Below are 21,655 nucleotides of genomic sequence, written 5' to 3'. Positions count from 1 at the left end.
TTCAACTCAACATACATGCCACACACAGGAGTGTATGGATGCACACGCACACAGATGCATACACACATGCACATGCACACACACGCGCACGCACACACACAGACAGACATATAAACACACACACACACACACACACACACAAAAACTTTGAAAGGCTTTTCTCTGAAGTGGAAGAAAGTGTTCAACTTGTTCAACCATCAAGTAACGGTGACCTTTTGTGCCACGGTCAGATATCATCCAAGTCATACCGGCATTCTGATTCAGCCATGGAGTTCTCTTTGTCCAAGAGAAAGTTCTGTAAGAATTCCATTCCCATTGGTCATATCACCTACTGAGTATACAGTTGGCAGGGTTCAAAGACAAGCATTAGCTATACATAGGCATTCATGACACAGTTCATGACAAAGTGGTGATGCATCAACAGCAACCCGCTGAGCACAGCCGTCAATTCAACGTCTATTCCACATTGGTTCAACGTAATTGAATTGAAATGACGAGGACACGGCATTGATTTAGTGCCCAGTGTGAAGTATCTGTGGTGGTTTTCAACTTCTTCCATTCTATAGTTCAGGGGTTCTTAAACATTTTCATCTCGAGACCCAAATACGTAGTTGACCGTCCTCCCGTGACCCAAATCCTCCTCCAACAACCCAAATGAAGAAGAAATAGTGTCCTGACCCATAGTTTAAAGAAACCCTGATGTATGTTGACTGAATAATGTCCTGTCAAAAGTTGACAGGAGAATTACAGGACAGGACAAATGTACTGTGCTAAACTCTCCATCAGGACATCTGAGAAACGCCTTTACAGGCCCTGCGTAACCGTGCTGGTTATGAATCGCTTTCATTTTCAGCCTGCTTAAGTCAGCACAGCCATAACACTCTGTAACCATCAATCACGTTCTCATGAACATCTGATGGCTTCTTAGCGCGTAGAGAGTGTAAACGGTGCCATGTGTCTCGTAAAGGGGCATTGCCTGGTGCTCGGCTTTCTCCCTGTCATCGAAGCTTTAAACCAGCCCAGTGGAACCAAGCAGTGTTGTAATCCCAGTTTTTTTTAAACAGCGCCTGTCAAAGTGAGGACTAGGTAGCGGCTGGAATGCAGTGTGGCTTGGGGCTCGTTCACAGTGGGCTAGTTTGAGTGTTGTTTAAGCACTGTTAAAGCCATTTTGCTAAAGAAGCTCTTGTAAGAGCCAGAGCTGCCGTGACATCACATTAACAGGCCACAAGGGCCACAGATTTAGTCCCTCCATGCTAGAGGGATGTTGCGAGTGGTTCGCAGGAAGTGTGAAATGTCACAGCGAGTGTAGCGCGTCTGGAGGTCCCCGGTGTGTTTGTTATCCGGCGAACAAACACTGGTCTCCTGAAAATAGAGCGGAGACAGGGAAGGAAGAGAGGAAAGGGAACGAAGAGGAGAGAAGGAAGGAAGAGAGGAAAGGGAATGGAGAGGAGAGGAGAGGGGGAAATAAAACATTTCACTTTTCTGGCACCCACAGAAAACCTCCAGTCACCTGGTGGAACGTTGTGAAATATTGTGTTGTTGTTTTTCTCTAGTTCTTGGTTCAAAGAAAACTACCTTAAAACCAAAGTTAATCTGAAACCAACTAGTGGATCATGTGGCTCAATATGGTTGTTCAGCTTGATTGCTCCTGATTGATTCTCTATTTATTTCCAGACGTCCCGATGGCATATTATTTCTTGGGGAATGGGTTATGTAGTGATATGTTCTCATGCCGTGGGTATGGCAGAGTGTTCTATGGGAAACCAATGCCCAGTGGGCTAGTTAGCGAACACGCTGCCTCAGGCTGGCTCGACTGCCTCCTAGACAGTCAAAGAAGCTGAGAGAGGGAAAGAGACCATAAGCTGCTGACTAACTTTTGCAGTTAGAGTTCCTAGAGTTATTGACAGACATTGGAAGGCCATAGTCATAACACACCTCAGCTATACTGTCATTGCCACCTCTGATTTGGGCATAGTCTATAACTCACAGCACTATAATTAACTAAGTTGGACAAAGGTAATTTCATTCGAGATCAGCCACTCCCTTTTAACCTAACCAAAACCTCATGTTTTGCCGAAGGGTCACATGTTTGACACCCCTGGTAGCTTTGACATCAAAGGACAGTTGAAAACTAATGGAGTACATCCTCTGCTGTAAACACAGAACAGCGGTGCCATTGTGGCCTGCATAACTCGAGTAACAAGCGCTTGGGTATGAAGCAAAATCACTCAACCTATGTGTCAGGGAACCTAGGTAAGCAGTCTAAAAGTGGGACTATTACCACTTTAGGCTTCCCTCCCCCCAGTCAATAAATATGTGTAAATCCTACTATAATGATGCCTTAACTCAGAAGCTTCTAGCTGTGTAGATTAGAAGCAGCAATTGAGGGGAGATGTAATACTTTCTGCAGCTGTGGAGCCATTGAAAAAGGTCTGTACCTTATATGATCAATGGCTAATCAGGGTTCAGCTCCCAGGGTAGAGGTCAGAGATGCATGCCCACTTTGAAAAACAATAGGCTGCCATATGCATGTGTTCAGCAGAGAGAGAGAGAGAGAGAGAGAGAGAGAGAGAGAGAATGTGAGGCCCTCCGTGTGAATGTGTTTGTGTGTGAACGAGAGATTTTTCGATTATGCTCGTTATCGTTTTGATTGTTCTGTGATTAGTCTTAAAGAATTATTTGGACGCAAGTGCTTTTGCGTCTGATATCCACGTATTCGACTACATCATATTTACTTTGAGGCATTGGTAGGCCCACAAGAGAAAAAGGAGACATTCTTAACGTGTGCTATAATAGTATAAAAAAAAAAAACATAACAAATTATGTTTTAAAGGTTTCCTGATTCAGCACCAAATCCTAACTGGAGAAGTGCGTGTGTAGCTCAGACGTTTGTGTAAATCATGCATTGATGTCAATGGGAGCTTGGCACGGAAATTCAAGTTAAGTACTTGGATCTCCAGTGAGGAACTCAGCCATCACTGTCTACCCAGCTTCTAGCGGACTAATGAAAGAAATACCAAAAGATTGTTTTTGGGTGGTATTTTCCTTTAACGGTATGTATCAATTCCCCTAAAAGACACAGGTCCCTGACAGTATATGCATTGGTGAAAATGGGGCAACATAGAGTAGTTATGCTATGTTGTAGCCATATGTATGCATTCATTGACCATTGACAGTGAAGAAGGAGACATGGGAACATACAGTCAAAATGATTATGTATTTTCGATGTTTATGGCTACCACTTTTCAAGTTTTGAAACTGATATCCAACGCCACACACTTCTTTGCGTTCCTGCCTCACATTTACGTGTTTGCTGTGACATCGTCATCTTTTGTTATTGTGCGGCCATTCGGAGGTCGCAACTGTTACTTCTAAAAGCTCCAATTCACCAAGAGTCGACGAAAGGTCTGCCTTCCTCTCTAGCTGTCATCACGCAGCAGCACTCAAGTCAAATTGCAAGGGGCGGCACATTTTTCCCACACATTTTCCCCGCGATTGACTAATCATTGAAAGCTCTGCATATGATATTGGAATCATTAAGAGCGTTCATTAGCTCACTGCGCTGTTGAGCTTAAAGGCTAGAGGATTTGCCTGCTGGCATGCATGGGAGATTACACACGATCTTCGGAGGTGGTGATCTCGGCTGTAGGGGAAGAGAGAGCAGGGAGCGCTTGCACCAGAGAGCCTTAGTGTTTGGGCTGGATGGACTTGGGGATGGGGAAGAAGAGAGAAGGAAGGAGAGAGAGGGGAGTGATCTTGGGTCATGCTATAGGCTGAATAGAGCAGTGGGAGGAGGTGTTGTTTAGTTTTACATGAGGTTATAGGACTAAAATATATGACACACACAGAGACGGGCCACTCGCACACACATAAAGTTATAGCATGCTGAAGGAAAACTTTACAGTACTTAACTTACACTAATAAAACTTTACAGTAATAAACCATTCTGCGATTGAGTTTGTCAGTAGAAAAAAGGGCCAATGTGGTTCTGATTAATTGAACCCATGTTGTCTTACTGGCCTGACTGGGGTAATGTCTACAACCTCTCCTTAACAGTCAGATTTGCTTGATACCAGAGTTGTTTTGGTTCTATAGGTTATCTAACAATGACGTAATCTATACCCTCAACCTCAAGGGTTGAACTCAGTTACCCTAATGCACACATTCTTATGTCGTTACAGTTTTGAGTTTGTGCTACCCAAATGTCTTCAAAATAATCTACCTCATATGACCCCCCTCCACTTGATTATCAAGCAAGCATGTTTGTCATGAGCTAGAGCTGGTGTGTTGTCACAGTCCCACATATTTGCAAATTAGAATAGTACATTGGAAGCACACCATCCCCTGAAACACTAAATATTTTGTCATTGTTGATAAGACCAATGGTAGTTACCTCATCTGCTTCACCATGGTTATTTTGCGGGGATATAGTCTCTCCCTGACTGTTTATGATATATGTTCTTCCTCATTAGCCCCCCAGTTGTCTTCTGATAACTTGACTTTTGCTAGTTGACATATCAGGATGTTTCCCCGGGCTATTTTCTCTCAGGCAGCAAGACGGATGGACCACGGCAGGTGGAGGGGTCCATCAATCCTTTGTCTCTGACAGGCCAACCAGTGTTTAGCTAGCCCAGCGGCGCTGTAATTACAAGCAGATGTTCACCTTGGTGCAGTTCCAACGCTACACGAGTAATCCATTACCCTGTCAGAGTCAACGGGACCTGTAAAACGAAAACATAAAGAGTAAAAACAATGATGTTAAAAGGAACATTCCTTTGCTGCAATCTCTTAACAGATCTCCCTCTTTTCTAAAAATCATTTTCCTGGGCCACGGTATCAGGCGGTATCCCTATGCGAAATTGGGATTGGGAGGCCTATTTGGGATTGGGATGTTTCATCCCCAGATGTGCGATGTGGTATCCTCCTCTGAGAGGGTTGAAGAGCCGACCGTCGTTTTAAAACGGAACAGATGTTGCCGTTAGTTACATGTGCGGACAGAGTGCATTTTCCTCAATTGAGAAAATGATTTTTGTATTATTGGAGCCCAAGGGCCCAAGGGCTTGTCCTCTGTGGTGTGGATATGCTAGTTTTGGAGTGTTTCAAGGTTTGATTTTACATGAATTGGATTCTCTTTCGTGATATCACATAGAATACACGCGCAGCAACAATGGATTTAGAAAATTAGAGGGGCGAGAGTTGATGGCAGGGTCATCAGCTGTCACTGATTTCATCTGTTTACGATCACATTCACATGGTTGTTGTTATGACAACAAGTCCTCAAATGAGGTCTGTAGCATGCTGGTCAATGGTGCAAGAAATGTTGAGATCAAGTTCACTAGGCAATATGAAGTGGTTGTCTTATTGAATGATGTATACAGTGCCTTTACTACTCTGTGTAACGAGTGATAGCCTACTGTACCGTAATGTTGTTTAAAATGTTCTTGTAGATGGATCAAATTGGTTCATTTGCAGGGTTTGGATTCTCATTCTAAAGTTTAATTGGGGAGCCCGTCCTCCCCAATTAAGGTGCCAACAACCTCCTGTGGCCGGGTGTTTAATCTGACTGGTGAATTGATTGGTTAGGTTCAGAACATGCTGCATTGTTTGTTTGCTGGGTTTTAATGGGTGATGTCGTGATCTTTTGTCCTGCAACCAACGCCATGGACATGTGTTGTCAATACAGTCATATCAGAGGATTCCCATTCAAGTCAACATTCTTTTTCTACGCTCTCTCACCCATTGGATTAGAATGACTAGAACGGACATTCAAGTCAACATTCCGGCGGCCATATTGAGTGTACCTCTATTTCTATGCTCTCACCTATAGGCTATGACTATGTGTTGATACCTAGAGTGACATCCTACACCTCAATTCTGGGCCCAGGTTCTTCTGGTCCTTTGGATCAGATGAATGTGTTCTCAGTTAAAGCAGTAGGTTTGTACCCGCCAGGGTCTTAATAGAATGAATCTAAGAGAGAGAGAGGAACATGTTGTCTTTGTCCGAGTGCCAACCAGGGCTATTGTGCCTTCCCAACTTTACATTCACTGGTTTTCATGCAGACAGTGTGTTATGAAAATCACCATGAAATGTTTGATTGTATGATGTAGTTGAAGTTACTGTGCAGTTTGCTACTGCTGATGGTTGCTGAGTTGTTGAAGAGGATTTTAGGTCATTGCATTTGACTGAGAAATGAGAGAGAGCGGATGGAACATTCCATTAGGTCTTCTAATATGAAAGCATGCTCATTGATTCAACTGATGATGCACTTCCTTTACTTTATGTCCATTCAGTGAGGTCAGTAGCTTGTGCAAGTTTAGCGATTGAGCGTTCGATCGATGGTTGCCATGGTGATGTTTTCCTGCATATCCTGAAACACTTGAGGCTCTGTGTATATGTTACCATGGAAACAAACATATTCTTTTGCCTCAATTTGTGCAATTGGTCCTCGCTCACTGAACAGATTTTAAAAAGGCGCAGACGCCCACCTTATTAGCTGAGTCATCCCAAAGCTATTTAAAAAAGGGCTGCCCTGACAAACAGTAATAACCCACACAATACATTACAGAGGTATCTTGGAGAGAACAGAACCTATAAGTTGAATGTTGTCATGAGTCGATAGATTTTTCAGTTCGGTTTTGAGAGTCTGGAATAGCCGTTATTAGTTTAACATGATGTTGTTCCTCCCTCTATATATTGTATACTTTGTTTAACAAACCGTCAGTCTGCCTTAAGGCATTATTGTAGACTTGTCCTGTATATCACAGTACAGTAATAGCCTGCCCTGCGTGGCAGTCATTGGTATGCTACAGTTAAACTTTCTTGCAAGACTTTCACACTTTTCAAAGAAATTGAATTACATAAGCCAAATTGTTAAGTGATATGATTAGTCACAGCAGCATGGCAACCTGAATAAGATTATAGTTAGATAACAGGAAGTGTTTTCATGCACATCATCTGATGATTGGTTGAATAGAGATGTTCAAAGCAAATGGAATAACTCGATTGCAGTACACAACCATTTTATAATGTGAACGGAATGGGGTCATAGGATAAACAAACATCTGTTTAAGGACAAACAATTCTATTCTCATCCCGCTATTAAATCAAGCTCAAACGTGATTGACACCTATGACAATGCGCTACTGAAAGGCAAGGTAAGAATCAACTTGCAAAGAGTAAGCTTATTATTTCAGCTCAATGCAATTGGCAAGGAAGTTGAATGAATTTCCTGATTTCACTGGGAAATCAAATGGAATTGACGTGTTGAGGACAACTCATTCTGAGTGACAATTTGTACTAGTCCTATTAGCAGTATCTCTGGCCATGAGGTCTACCTGTGTCAAGGGTAAACATGTTTTCAGGCACAGAGTGGATATTATGTGTGAGTAGTGGAAAAAGAGATGTATAAAACACGCTAAGGGGATGGAGGGAGGCAGCCTCGTCGGGTCCTGTCTTTATATAACGAGAAGGCCATGTGTGGAAGACCGTGTGGGCCCCAGAGCTGGGGGTTTGGAGCAGGAGTAGAGATGGCTAACAGGTTTGGAAGATGTTGTTTCTAGTCATCCCTAGTCAACTCTAATCCTTAGCCAAGTGTGAAAACAGTGATTACGAAACGCAAACTGACCAATATTGATTGGTTCTCTGGCAAAGGTTTACAGTAGGTACAGCGGAGAGTATAACATTGGACAATATCATTTTTATTCCTGAGGTTGTTAAGGGAGCAGCCATAGTAGATACATTTGACCCCTTTAATTCACCCAGTGGGTCATGGCTCTTACAAGCATGTTGAATTGTTTTGTAAGAAATGAGTTGTGTACACTAAGCACTGTCAAAGTCAACTGGCTTTCCTGTTTACTGTATGGTAAATGTGCTCATAGAGACTAGAGTTAGAGTCTGAAGAGAACTCCGAAGTGGTGGGCAGGGAGCAGCATTTCTTAGGTACCAGCGTTCCATAACCATTCCATACATGTTCCATCGATGGACTCGGGGGAATTGGAGCTTAGCCATTTTATTCAGCCCCCCTGCCAAACCTAACAGCTCAGGAGACAAGCAGACCCTGCTTTTCCAGCTGTTGTCCCCCCCCCCCCTTCAACCGCAGGGTCCTCCTTCCCTTCACCCCTTACGGCTGTGTCCTGTGTGTTCAACCAGTGGAGAGGACTGGAACGGAACAAGCTCCCTGCCATCACCAGTGGGATGGGGAACTCACAAAAACAGTGCTGTGGTTTCATCCACACAGGGCTAGACGCTAATAACTAACTATTGGAGCGAGTGCATCTGGCTGTTCCTCTGCATGCTCGTTAGCTAGGAAGTATCAGGGCGAGTGAGAAGCCTTTGTCCTATTAGTACAACTGTGTAGATCTTCTGTTTCCACCTCCTGTTTTTCACTGTTCTGGTGGATGATGGTGTTGTTCCTCTCTGCTGGCTGGGGCGTTTTGGGAGCACGAGGTGGGTATTGTTGTATCTTTAAGTAGGAGTGAATCCAAGGTCGTTGCACAAAACTAGGCTTACGTAAGAACAAGCTATAAGCTAAATGAAGTTCTATGACGTACTAAGGCAGGTTCAAGGAGGACTCCATGTGTGCATATGTGTGTGTCAGATTTAAGACTTTGTGGCTGTGCCAGCTAGTGACCACTGTGCAGACCTGCCTCCAGAACAAGATTCATGACGAAAAATGCTGACCTGCTCTGATCTCTGGCTAATACATCAGTACTCTAGCTCTGTCCTCTCTCTTCACCAGCTCGTAGGGATGACAGAGGGGAATTCAGAACCATAGATCCAGGGATTGAGGTGATTTATGAGTTCATCATTAAGCTCTTTTTTGAGTTGACTGCTAGTCAAGCCATCCACTCTCATTCCTCCCCTTTCCCTAACCTGCCATATACAATACTGTCTGTTCCGCTCTGCACACTACCGTTCAAAGGTTTGGTGTCACTTAGAAATGTCCGTGTTTTTGAAAGAAAACCAATTTTTTTGTCCATTAAAATAACATAAAATGTATCAGAAATACAGTGTAGACATTGTTAATGTTGTAAATGACTATTGTAGCTGGAAAGATATTTTCTGGAATATCTACATAGGCGTACAGAGGCCCATTATCAGCAACCCATCACTCATGTGTTCCAATGGCACGTTGTGTTAGCTAATCCAAGTTTATCATTTTAAAAGGCTAATTGATCATTAGAAAACCCTTTTGCAATTATGTTAGCACAGCTGAAAACTGTTGTTCTGATTAAAGAAGCAATAAAACTGTTCTTCTTTAGACTAGTTGAGTATCTGGAGCATCAGCATTTGTGGGTTCGATTACAGGCTCAAAATGGCCAGAAACAAAGAACTTTCTTCTGAAACTCATCAGTCTATTCTTGATCTGAGAAATTAAGGCTATTCAATGCGAGAAAATGCCAAGAAACTGAAGATTTCGTACAACGCTGTGTACTGCTCCCTTCACAGAACAGTGCAAACTGATCTCTAACCAGAATCAAAAGAGGAGTGGGAGGCCCCGGTGCACAACTGAGCCAGGACAAGTACATTAGAGTGTCTAGTTTGAGAAACAGATGCCTCACAAGTCCTCAACTGGCAGCTTCATTAAATCGTACCTGCAAAACACCAGTCTCAACATCAACAGTGAAGAGGCGACTAGGCAGAGTTCCTCTGTCCAGTGTCTGTGTTCTTTTGACCATCTTAATCTTTTATTTTTATTGGCCAGTCTGAGATATGGCTTTTTCTTTGCAACTCTGCCTAGAAGGCCAGCATCCAGCAGTCACCTCTTCAATGTTGACGTTGAGACTGGTGTTTTGTGGGTACTATTTGTGGGTACTATTTCTAATGATCAATTAGCCTTTTAAAATGATAAACTTGGATTAGCTAACACAACATGCCATTGGAACACAGGAGTGATGGTTGCTGATAGTTAAACTAGCTTGCCTAGTTAAATAAAGGTTACACATATAGTTTTGGTATAATGTGTATATTTATGTTGTATATACATATTGAAACCTAGGTCTCAATATGTCTTCCCTGTTAAATAAAGGTAGAAAAACAAAAACAAAACAAATGCTGAGCCTGAACATCCATCAGCTTTACTGACCTGGGCTGTGTGCCTTTAGGACCTATTGCTCAGGCATAAAATGCTTTGGGTTAACAACCAGCCTTCGACCATTATGGGCATCACGGTCAATTGTAGTGATTGCAGACCCATTCTTCGAAAAGAAAATCTGACAACTCGGTCAGGTTATGGTGACAGTATCAGTGATGAGAGTGGTAATGGTTGCAGGTAGTCTTAGGGGCTATAACCAACTCTCAAGCTAGCTACTTTAAATAAGAACAGCTGCTTTGAGATAGGGTAACAGTGGTGCTAGCCACTAGCCCTGGTACCTAACAAATGTTCCTCTGCGAAGTGACAGAATAAAAATCTCTCCCCAGGGTGACTTCACCTGGAACAGCCTGTCAGGGCGGAGTGTACGGCTGATGCCGACGGCCATCCAGAGCCTGTCGGAGCTGGAGCGGACCTGGCTACAGGAGGTGGCCTTCAACAGGCTCCATCAAGACTATGACCTGGGCTGTCAGATCACCATCCCCAAAGGTAAAGTATAGAGGTATTTTTGTGCGTGTGTGTAAATGTCCGTCTGTCTGTCTTCCTTTCTAGTCCGTCCATCCGCCTGTCCATCTGTCTGTTCATATGGCTAGTCAGTCTGTCCCTGTGCCAATGCTACAAGCATTTTCACAAACATATGCCATCAACATCCGCCTTGGACCTCTCCGAGACCAACCGCAAACTGTCTAGCAGACAGTCGTGAACTTCCCCTCCACAGAGTGTGTTTGAGGAAGCTGTAAGCACTTGTTTTTTGAGATGTAAATCTCAGTACACATGATTTCCTATACAGTACATCTAGAAGACTCAGGAGTGAACTTCCTGTCTTATGTGGTGTCAGTAAGACACTTACACATGAAGATGTAGCCCTTTCCACTCAGGACCATAGGGCCATAGCCTGCTGCTCTGCTCTAAGTCATGCTCTGTGGAGAGCTGTATATTAGCCAGGGTGTGCATTCCAGTCAAAGGTTCTACCTCTCCCCCGGATGATTTAATGTATTCGTCTGTGTTCCTTATGAATTCCAGAACCCCTCAGGCATGTGTTACTGAGATATTTCAGCACCTCGATGGTGGGTTTTGTTTATCTTGCGCCTGCGGTTGGGTTAGCCGGTGTTTTGCTGAGGCCCGGAGATCCTTGAAAAAATAGAGAAAAGAAAAGCAAATGGCTCGTTGGATCATTTTACAAGTCATTGGAGTGGGGAAGAGAGAGAGGACTGGAGGTTCCTGGGATTGCTGTCCAACTTGCCGAGTCAACTGACAAGAATCCAAACTATTTCCCCTCTCTCTCTCTCTCTCTCTCTCTCTCTCTTTCTTTCTTTCTTTCTCTCTATTTTCTGTCACACACATACTGTCTCCCGCTCCCTTTCTCTCATACATCTCTCTCTCATACCCCCCCACTGTCTTTCTCCCGCTCCCTCTCTATTCTTCACTCTAGTTCTCTCATACTCTGTCTTCAGATATTCCATAATGATCTGTAGATATGTCGAAGCATAGTTTCTTAGCAACCTGTTCTCTATATATATATATATATATATATATATATATATGCCAAGGAGTCTGGGAGGCAGTGAGGGGAGGCTGGGTGGCAGCGAGGGGCAGAGCCAGGGGCAACATAGCGGACACTGCTCAGGACTGATCTGACTGCCCATAATTGCGCTCACTTGAAGCTTGTTATTGGTGTCAGCGTCTCTATGAACCTATTGTGCTCAACTTAATCCAAGATGGCGTAGCAGTCAGACGTCTTTTGTCCTTCGTCTTGTCGTGTCCCATGTATATGTCTTTTTAGATCTTTTTCTTCGCATATCTTTTTAATATTTTTTTCTAAACCTCAACTTTAAAACAATCTCCTGCAACCCGCCTCACCCAATGTGGCGGCGTGGATCTGTTTTTTTTCGAAAGTATTTTTATTCACCTCGAATCCGGAATCCTCCAACAGAAGCTAGCCAGCTCACTAGCTACTAGCTAGTAGTCAGCTAAACACTGCTAGCGGTCATCAGGTAACCATTAGCTCGGAAAGCTCTCGCCAGTTTGTACAACGCGACTCAAACCAGAGCATACCGGACCTATTTTCTCTCCATATCCCCAGATTCCTACCGCAAGCTCTGGACATTTTCACCTGGATCATCGCAGCTAACTAGTTGCTATCCGAGTATAGTATCCGAGTACTATACCTATTTTGACAATTGGACATGGACCCCTCTGCTACTCGGAACCCTACTAATCCATCACGACTGGTCTATCGACATCACCGCACGCGGAGGCTAAAATAGACTTTCCTCCATCGAGACATCCCTATAAGGCCCTTCTGCTAGCTTGCTAGCCCCGGCCTGCTAGCTGTCTGAATCGCCGTGTCTCCAGCCAGCACAACCACTCACTGGACCCCGATTAATCACCTGGATACGCATGCCTCTCCCTAATATCAATATGCCTTGTCCATTACTGTCCTGGTTAGTGATTATTGTCTTATTTCACTGTAGAGCCTCTATCCCTGCTCAATATGCCTTAACCTACCATTTAGTTCCACCTCCCACATATGCGGTGATATCACCTGGTTTCAACGTCTCTAGAGACAATATCTCTCTCATCATTACTCAATGCCTAGGTTTACCTCCAATGTACTCACATCCTACCTTACCTTTGTCTGTACATTATGCCTTGAATCTATTCTATCGCGCCCAGAAACCTGCTCCTTTTACTCTCTTCTCTGAACGCACTAGACGACCAGTCCTGATAGCCTTTAGCCGTACCCTTATCCTACTCCTCCTCTGTCCCTCTGGTTATGTAGAGGTTAATCCAGGCCCTGCAGTGCCTAGCTCCACTCCTACTCCCCAGGTACTCTCATTTGTTGACTTCTGTAACCGTAAAAGCCTTGGTTTCATGCATGTTAATCTTACATCTAGACGTTCCGCTAGCGGAACACCACTCCAATATCCAATGATTGGGCGTGGCGCGAAATACAAACTCCTCGAAAATCCGAAAACTTTATCTAACCACACTGTCCAATTTCAAAAAGGCTTTACAACGAAAGCAAAACATTAGATTATGTCAGGAGAGTACCCAGCCAGAAATAATCAGACACCCATTTTTCAAGCTAGCATATAATGTCACAAACAACAAAACCACAGCTAAATGCAGCACTAACCTTTGATGATCTTCATCAGATGACACTCCTAGGACATTATGTTATACAATACATGCATGTTTTGTTCAATCAAGTTCATATTTATATCAAAAACCAGCTTTTTACATTAGCATGTGACGTTCAGAACTAGCATTCCCACCGAACAGTTCCGGTGAATTTACTAAATTACTCACGATAAACGTTCACAAAAAACATAACAATTATTTTAAGAATTATAGATACAGAACTCCTTTATGCAATCGCGGTGTCCGATTTTAAAATAGCTTTTCGGTGAAAGCACATTTTGCAATATTCTGAGTAGATAGCTCGCCATCACGGGCTAGCTATTTTGACACCCACCAAGTTTGGTACTCACCAAACTCAGATTTACTATAAGAAGAATTGGATTACCTTTGCTGTTCTTCGTCAGAATGCACTCCCAGGACTTCTGCTTCAACAACAAATGTTGGTTTAGTTCCAAATAATCCATAGTTATATCCAAATAGCGGCGTTTTGTTCGTACGTTCAAGACACTATCCGAAGGGTAACGAAGGGTGACGCGTGGACGCATATCGTGACAAAAAATTCAAAATATTCCATTACCGTACTTCGAAGCATGTCAAACGCTGTTTAAAATCTATTTTTATGCGATTTTTCTCGTAAAATAGCGATAATATTCCGACCGGGAGTCGTTGTTTTCGTTCAAAGACTGATAATCTAAAATGGACTCTTCACGTGCCGCGCACCCGTCTCATTGTTCTCAGATCGACCACTATCCAAATGCGCTACTGTTTTTCAGCCAGAGACTGGAGAGTCATCATTCAACGTTCTGGCGCCTTCTGAGAGCCTAAAGTCACGTTATAGCAGAGATCCTTTGTTTTGGATAGAGATGACAAAGAAGGCCAAGAAATGGTCAGACAGGGTACTTCCTGTACAGAATCTTCTCAGGTTTTGGCCTGCCATTTGAGTTCTGTTATACTCACAGACACCATTCAAACAGTTTTAGAAACTTTGGAGTGTTTTCTATCCAAAGCTCCTAATTATATGCATATTCTCGTTTCTGGGCAGGAGTAATAACCAGATTAAATCGGGTACGTTTTTTATCCGGCCGTGAAAATACTGCCCCCTATCCATAACAAGTTAACATTAGAAGCCTCCTCCTTAAGTTTGTTTTATTCACCGCTTTAGCACACTCTGCCAACCCGGATGTCCTAGCCGTGTCTGAATCCTGGCTTAGGAAGACCACCAAAAACCCTAAAATTTCCATCCCTATAACATTTTCCGACAAGATAGAACTGCCAAAGTGGGCGGTGTTGCAATCTACTGCAGAGATAGCCTGCAGAGTTCTGTCTTACTATCCAGGTCTGTACCCAAACAATTCGAGCTTCTACTTTTAAAAATCCACCTTTCCAGAAACAAGTCTCTCACCATTGCCGCTTGCTACAGACCACCTTCTGCCCCCAGCTGTGCCCTGGACACCATATGTGAATTGATTGCCCCCCATCTATCTTCAGATCTCGTGCTGCTAGGTGACCTAAACTGTGACATGCTTAACACCCCGGCCATCCTACAATCTAAGCTTGATGCCCTCAATCTCACACAAATGATCAATGAACCCACCAGGTACAACCCCAAATGCGTAAACACGGGCACCCTCATAGATATCATCCTAACCAACTTGCCCTCCAAATACACCTCTGCTGTTTTCAACTAAGATCTCAGCGATCACTGCCTCATTGCCTGCATCCATAATGTGTCTGCGGTCAAACGACCACCCCTCATCACTGTCAAATGCTCCCTAAAACACTTCAGCGAGCAGACCTTTCTAATCGACCTGGCCCGGGTATCCTGGAAGGATATTGACCTCATCCCATCAGTAGAGGATGCCTGGTTATTCTTTAAAAGTGCCTTCCTCACCATCTTAAATAAGCATGCCCCATTCAAAAAATGTAGAACCAGGAACAGATATAGCCCTTGGTTCTCTCCAGACCTGACTGTGCTTGACCAGCACAAAAACATCATGTGGCGTTCTGTATTAGCATCGAACAGCCCCCGTGATATGCAACTTTTCAGGGAAGTTAGGAACAAATATACACAGGCAGTTAGGAAAGCTAAGGCTAGCATTTTCAAGCAGAAATTTGCATCCTGTTGCACAAACTCAAAAAAGTTCTGGGACACTGTAAAGTCCATGGAGAATAAGAGCACCTCCTCCCAGCTGCCCACTGCACTGAGGCTAGGAAACACTGTCACCACCGATAAATCCACTATAATTGAGAATTTCAATCAGCATTTTTCTACGGCTGGCCATGCTTTCCACCTGGCTACCCCTACCCCGATCAACAGCACTGCACCCCCCACAGCAACTCGCCCAAGCCTCCCCCACTTCTCCTTCACCCAAATCCAGATAGCTGATGTTCTGAAAGAGCTGCAAAATCTGGACCCCTACAAATCAGCCGGGCTAGACAATCTGGACCCTCTCTTTCTAAAATGATCTGTCGAAATTGTTGCAACCCCTATTACTAGCCTGTTCAACCTCTCTTTCGTATCGTCTGAGATTCCCATAGATTGGAAAGCTGCCGCGGTCATCCCCCTCTTCAAAGGGGGAGACACTCTAGACCCAAACTGCTACAGATCTATATCTATTCTTCCCTGCCTTTCTAAGGTCTTCGAAAGCCAAGTTAACAATCAGATTACCGACCATTTAAAATCCCACCGTACCTTCTCCGCTATGCAATCTGGTTTCAAATCAAAATCAAATTTATTTATAAAGCCCTTCTTACATCAGCTGATATCTCAAAGTGCTGTACAGAAACCCAGCCTAAAACCCCAAACAGCAAGAAATGCAGGTGTAGAAGCACAATAAGAATGTTGTGATTGACAGAGTCAAAAGCCTTAGCCAGGTCGATGAATAGGGCTGCACAGTAATGTCAGAGCTGGTCATGGGTGCACCTAAGCCACGCTCAAGGTACTAAACGATATCATAACTACCATCGATAAGAGACATTACTGTGCAGCCGTATTCATCAACCTGGCTAAGGCTTTCGACTCTGTCAATCACAACATTCTTATTGGCAGACTCAACAGCCTTGATTTCTCAAATTATTGCCTCGCCTGGTTCACCAACTACTTCTCTGATAGAGTTCAGTGTGTCAAATCGGCAGGCCTGTGGCAGTCCTCTAATCGGCAGACCTCTGGCAGTCTCTATGGGGGTGCCACAGGGTTCAATTCTTGGACCAACTCTCTTCTCTGTATAGATCAATGATGTCGCTCTTGCTGCTGGTGATTCTTTGATCCACCTCTACGCAGATTACACCATTCTGTATATCTCTGGCCCTTCTTTGGACACTGTGTTAACTAACCTCCAGACGAGCTTCAATGCCATACAACTCTCCTTCTGTGGCCTCCAACTGCTCTTAAATGCAAGTAAAACTAAATGCATGCTCTTCAACCGATAGCTGCCCGCACCTGCCAGCCCGTCCAGCATCACTACTCTGGACGGTTCTGACTTAGAATATGTGGACAACTACAAATACCTAGGTGTCTGGTTATACTGTAAACTCTCCTTCCAGACTCACATTAAACATCTCCAATTCAAAATGAAATCTAGAATTGGCTTCCTATTTCGCAACAAAGCCTCCTTCAATCATGCTGCCAAACATACCCTCGTAAAACTGACCATCCTACTGAACCTCGACTTCGGTGATGTCATTTACAAAATAGCCTCCAACACTCTACTCAACAAATTGGATGCAGTCTATCACAGTGCCATCCGTTTTGTCACCAAAGCCCCATATACTACCCACCACTGCGACCTGAATGCTCTCATTGGCTGGCCCTCGCTTCATACTCGACGCCAAACCCACTGGCTCCAGGTCATCTACAAGTCTCTGCTAGGTAAATCCCCTTATCTCAACTCACAGGTCACCATAGCAGCACCCACTCGTAGCACGCGCTCCAGCAGGTATATCTCACTGGTCATCCCCAAAGCCAATTCTACCTTTGGCCGCCTTTCCTTCCAGTTCTCTGCTGCCAATGACTGGAACGAACTGCAAAAATCACTAAAGCTGGAGACTCTTACCTCCCTCACTAGCTTTAAGCACCAGCTGTCAGAGCAGCTCACAGATCACTGCACCTGTACATAGCCCATCTGTAAATAACCCATCCAATCTAACTCATCCCCATACTGTATTTATTTATTTATCTTGCTCCTTTGCACCCAAGAATCTTTACTTGCACATTCATCTTCTGCACATTCTACCATTCCGGTGTTTAAATGCTATATTGCAATTACTTCGCCACCATGGCCTATTTATTGCCTTACCTCCCTTATCCTACCTCATTTGCACATGCTGTAAATATACTTTTCTACTGTATTATTGATTGTATGTTTGTTTACTCCATGTGTAACTGTGTTGTTGTATGTGTCAAACTGCTTTGCTTTATCTTGGCCAGGTCGCAGTTGCAAATGAGAACTTGTTCTCAACTAGCCTAAAAAAAAAAGAATATATATATATACTGCTCAAAAAAATAAAGGGAACACTTAAACAACACATCCTAGATCTGAATGAAAGAAATAATCTTATTAAATACTTTTTTCTTTACATAGTTGAATGTGCTGACAACAAAATCACACAAAAATAATCAATGGAAATCCAATTTATCAACCCATGGAGGTCTGGATTTGGAGTCACGCTCAAAATTAAATTGGAAAACCACACTACAGGCTGATCCAACTTCGATGTAATGTCCTTAAAACAGGTCAAAATGAGGCTCAGTAGTGTGTGTGGCCTCCACGTGCCTGTATGACCTCCCTACAACGCCTGGGCATGCTCCTGATGAGGTGGCGGATGGTCTCCCGAGTGATCTCCTCCCAGACCTGGACTAGAGCATCCGCCAACTCCTGGACAGTCTGTGGTGCAACGTGGCGTTGGTGGATGGAGCGAGACATGATGTCCCAGATGTGCTCAATTGGATCCAGGTCTGGGGAACAGGCGGGCCAGTCCATAGCATCAATGCCTTCCTCTTGCAGGAACTGCTGACACACTCCAGCCACATGAGGTCTAGCATTGTCTTGCATTAGGAGGAACCCAGGGCCAACCGCACCAGCATATGGTCTCATAAGGGGTCTGAGGATCTCATCTCGGTACCCAATGGCAGTCAGGCTACCTCTGGCGAGCACATGGAGGGCTGTGCGGCCCCCCAAAGAAATGCCACCCCACACCATGACTGACACACCGCCAAACTGGTCATGCTGGAGTATGTTGCAGGCAGCAGAACGTTCTCCACGGCATCTCCAGACTCTGTCACGTCTGTCACGTGCTCAGTGTGAACCTGCTTTCATCTGTGAAGAGCACAGGGCGCCAGTGGCGAATTTGCCAATCTTGGTGTTCTCTGGCAAATGCCAAACGTCCTGCACGGTGTTGGGCTGTAAGCACAACCCCCACCTGTGGACGTCGGGCCCTCATACCACCCTCATGGAGTCTGTTTCTGACCGTTTGAGCAGACACATGCACATTTGTGGCCTGCTGGAGGTCATTTTGCAGGGCTCTGGCAGTGCTTCTCCTGCTCCTCCTTGCACAAAGGCGGAGGTAGCGGTCCTGCTGCTGGGTTGTTGCCCTCCTACGGCCTCCTCCACGTCTCCTGATGTACTGGCCTGTCTCCTGGTAGCGCCTCCATGCTCTGGACACTACGCTGACTGACACAGCAAACCTTCTTGTCACAGCTCGCATTGATGTGCCATCCTGGATGAGCTGCACTACCTGAGCCACTTGTGTGGGTTGTAGACTCCGTCTCATGCTACCACTAGAGTGAAAGCACCGCCAGCATTCAAGTGACCAAAACATCAGCCAGGAAGCATAGGAACTGAGAAGTGGTCTGTGGTCCCCACCTGCAGAACCACTCCTTTGTTTGAGGGTGTCTTGATAATTGCCTATAATTTCCACCTGTTGTCTATTCCATTTGCACAACAGCATGTGAAATTTATTGTCAATCGGTGTTGCTTCCTAAGTGGACAGTTTGATTTCACAGAAGTGTGATTGACTTGGAGTTACATTGTGTTGTTTAAGTGTTCCCTTTATTTTTTTGAGCAGTGTATATATATATATATATATATATATATATATACCTGTTCCACGAACAGTGGGATTTAACTGAGCCAATGGGAAAAAAACATCTTTGTTAAGATTGTAAACCAATCATAAAAGAGCATAACCACTGGGCATCAACATCAATTTAACATCTATTCCACATTGGTTCAACGTAATTTCATTGAAATGACGTGGAAACAACATTGATTCAACCAGTGTGTGCCCAGTTAATAACATCTTGACTGTTTTGAAGACAGATTCATTGACTGTTTGATTAGAGGCGCTCTGGCTATAGACACTGTTTTGAGGTATTTCCTCAATAAGAGTTCCAACCCTTGGTCCAAGCTGCCAGAGGTTTCCTTTGCATTAATCAAAGATCTTGCTAGGAGTCATAGATCTTGTTGACAGCTGACAAAACACTTCTTTCCCTTCCTCATAACGATTCAGTCGTTTTCAAAATGAAACTCATATTTGGATCCACCCTAATTCAAAGCATGATGTGAAATTTTCCAAGTCATCCACTGCTGGTGATATCTAATCTTGTGAAGTAGTGTGCTGTAACCTTGATATAATAGTAGAATAATATTCTATAAAATACATTTTACATTGAAGGTGCTCATTCTCTACTTTTCTCAGGGTTAAGTTTCACTTCCAGGATTGAGCTCAGGTGAACTGGGGCCCTGATTCCTTATTATAACATTTTTACATTTTAGTAGACGCTCTTATCCAGAGCAACTTACAGTAGTGAATGCATACATTTCATACATGCCCCTCCCATGGGAATTGAACCCACAACCCTGGCATTGCAAACACCATGCTCTACCAACTGAGCTACAGGGAAGGCCAGTGGATGGTTCGATCCCTGAATGTTGATTGGCTGATTCCTTAATAATTCCTCTTCACAGGAAAGCCTGAGGATCAAGAGGAAATGAGAATGTCCTCTGTTTCTTTCCTCTTGATCCTCTATTGATAACATCACTGGACCAGAGGCTGGAGACACTCATTTGTTATCTTTATCGCTGCAGTGTTTTGATAACCAATGCTCTTTTAAGCCACTGGCTTGATCATCTCCAAAATGGCCGACGTACATGATAATGGAAGAGATCAGCTAATGTGACAGCAGGTCATTGTGTGGATTGTTATCCGTGTGTACAGATAACTGACCGTTTTTCATTATTTTCTTTCTTTTTCTCTCTCAGATGGACAGAAAAGGAAGAAGTCACTGAGGAGGAAGTTGGACTCTTTGGCGAAAGAGAAAAACAAAGATAAAGGTACATTGATGTGAAGCCTTCAACATGGTTGTCACTAGTTACCACACCCACAAAGTCATAAAGCCTGCCCATTTCTTCAGTTTCTCTTGGTAAAATTGTATTTTAAACTTAACCCTAACCTTAACCAGACTGCTAACTGTATGCCTAACCCTAACCTTAAATTAACCAAAAGTAATTTATATATTTTTTATTTTATTTATGTAGCCAATTTTGACTTTAGCTGTGGTAACTAGTGCAAACCCCTCAGCATGGTATTTTATGGAAAGACTAAGTGCTTTGTACTGTACATTTTCCTGCTGTGACAAACTGGTCAAATTAATTGAACAGATCTGTAGGCTATGCAAGCAGTGTCCTCCTTGGTAATACAATTAACACTGTTTAACAAGGCAGACATTGAAAGCAGTCTCTTCACTATTGGTGCTTCAAAATGGACTAAGGAGGCATAAGGATAGTGGAAATATTGGAAAGATAAGGATTGGGTGTCTTTTCAGATGCAAACTAGAACCAGGGGTTAAGCGCTCTTGTTTGAATTTTTTCTTTGGGTTTTACTTTTTTCTTTTTACGCTGTCACATTTCTGAAGACGTTTTCCCGGTCCTGAACATTTAGTTTCCAGAGAGAACAGATCCTTGTCAGTCCCCAGCCCTACACTCTTAGAACAAAGGGTTCCAAAAGGGTTATTCGGCTGTTCCCATAGTAGAACCCTTTTTGGTTCCGGGTAGAACCCTTTTGGGTTCCATGTAGAAACGTCTGTGGAAAGGGTACTACATGGAACCCAAAAGCCTTTTACCTTATTGTTCTTCAAAGGGTTCTCCTATGGGGACAGCTAAAGAACCCTTTAAGGTTCTAGATTGCACTTTTTTTTTAAAGTTTAGCCCCAGGCCCAGGTGAATAGCAGAGTGGCTATGAAACATAGACATATTTACTAGGGGAGGAGCAGGGATATTTTTAGCAAAGTGGAGCAACTCCTTCTAAGGGGACTGGGCTGAAATACAGCCACTGTGCCTGCATCACAGACGGCATATTTGGCAACGTGCTACAGATCTGATGGAAGGTAACTCTCCATAGAGATGGAGGTAAAAACTACTCTA

At 43.7% G+C, this 21,655-nt stretch overlaps 1 protein-coding gene across 3 annotated transcripts in view; it reads left to right on the top strand.

Moving 5' to 3' along the window:
• Nucleotides 1–21,655, top strand: part of LOC106575282 (rho GTPase-activating protein 6) — a 79,769-nt gene that overhangs the window by 40,910 nt on the left and 17,204 nt on the right. For all 3 annotated transcript variants that reach the window (XM_014151712.2, XM_014151711.2, XM_014151713.2), the window contains exons 2-3: nucleotides 10,421–10,580; nucleotides 20,495–20,566. In XM_014151712.2, the coding sequence (XP_014007187.2) occupies nucleotides 10,421–10,580; nucleotides 20,495–20,566 (232 nt within the window). The remainder of the gene's footprint in view (nucleotides 1–10,420; nucleotides 10,581–20,494; nucleotides 20,567–21,655) is intronic.

The sequence above is a fragment of the Salmo salar genome, chromosome ssa17 (genome assembly GCF_905237065.1).
Source record: "Salmo salar chromosome ssa17, Ssal_v3.1, whole genome shotgun sequence".
In the NCBI taxonomy this organism is placed as follows: domain Eukaryota; kingdom Metazoa; phylum Chordata; class Actinopteri; order Salmoniformes; family Salmonidae; genus Salmo; species Salmo salar.
The sequence above is the reverse complement of the archived record's forward strand: the minus strand, read 5'-3'. Positions and strand labels throughout refer to the sequence as shown.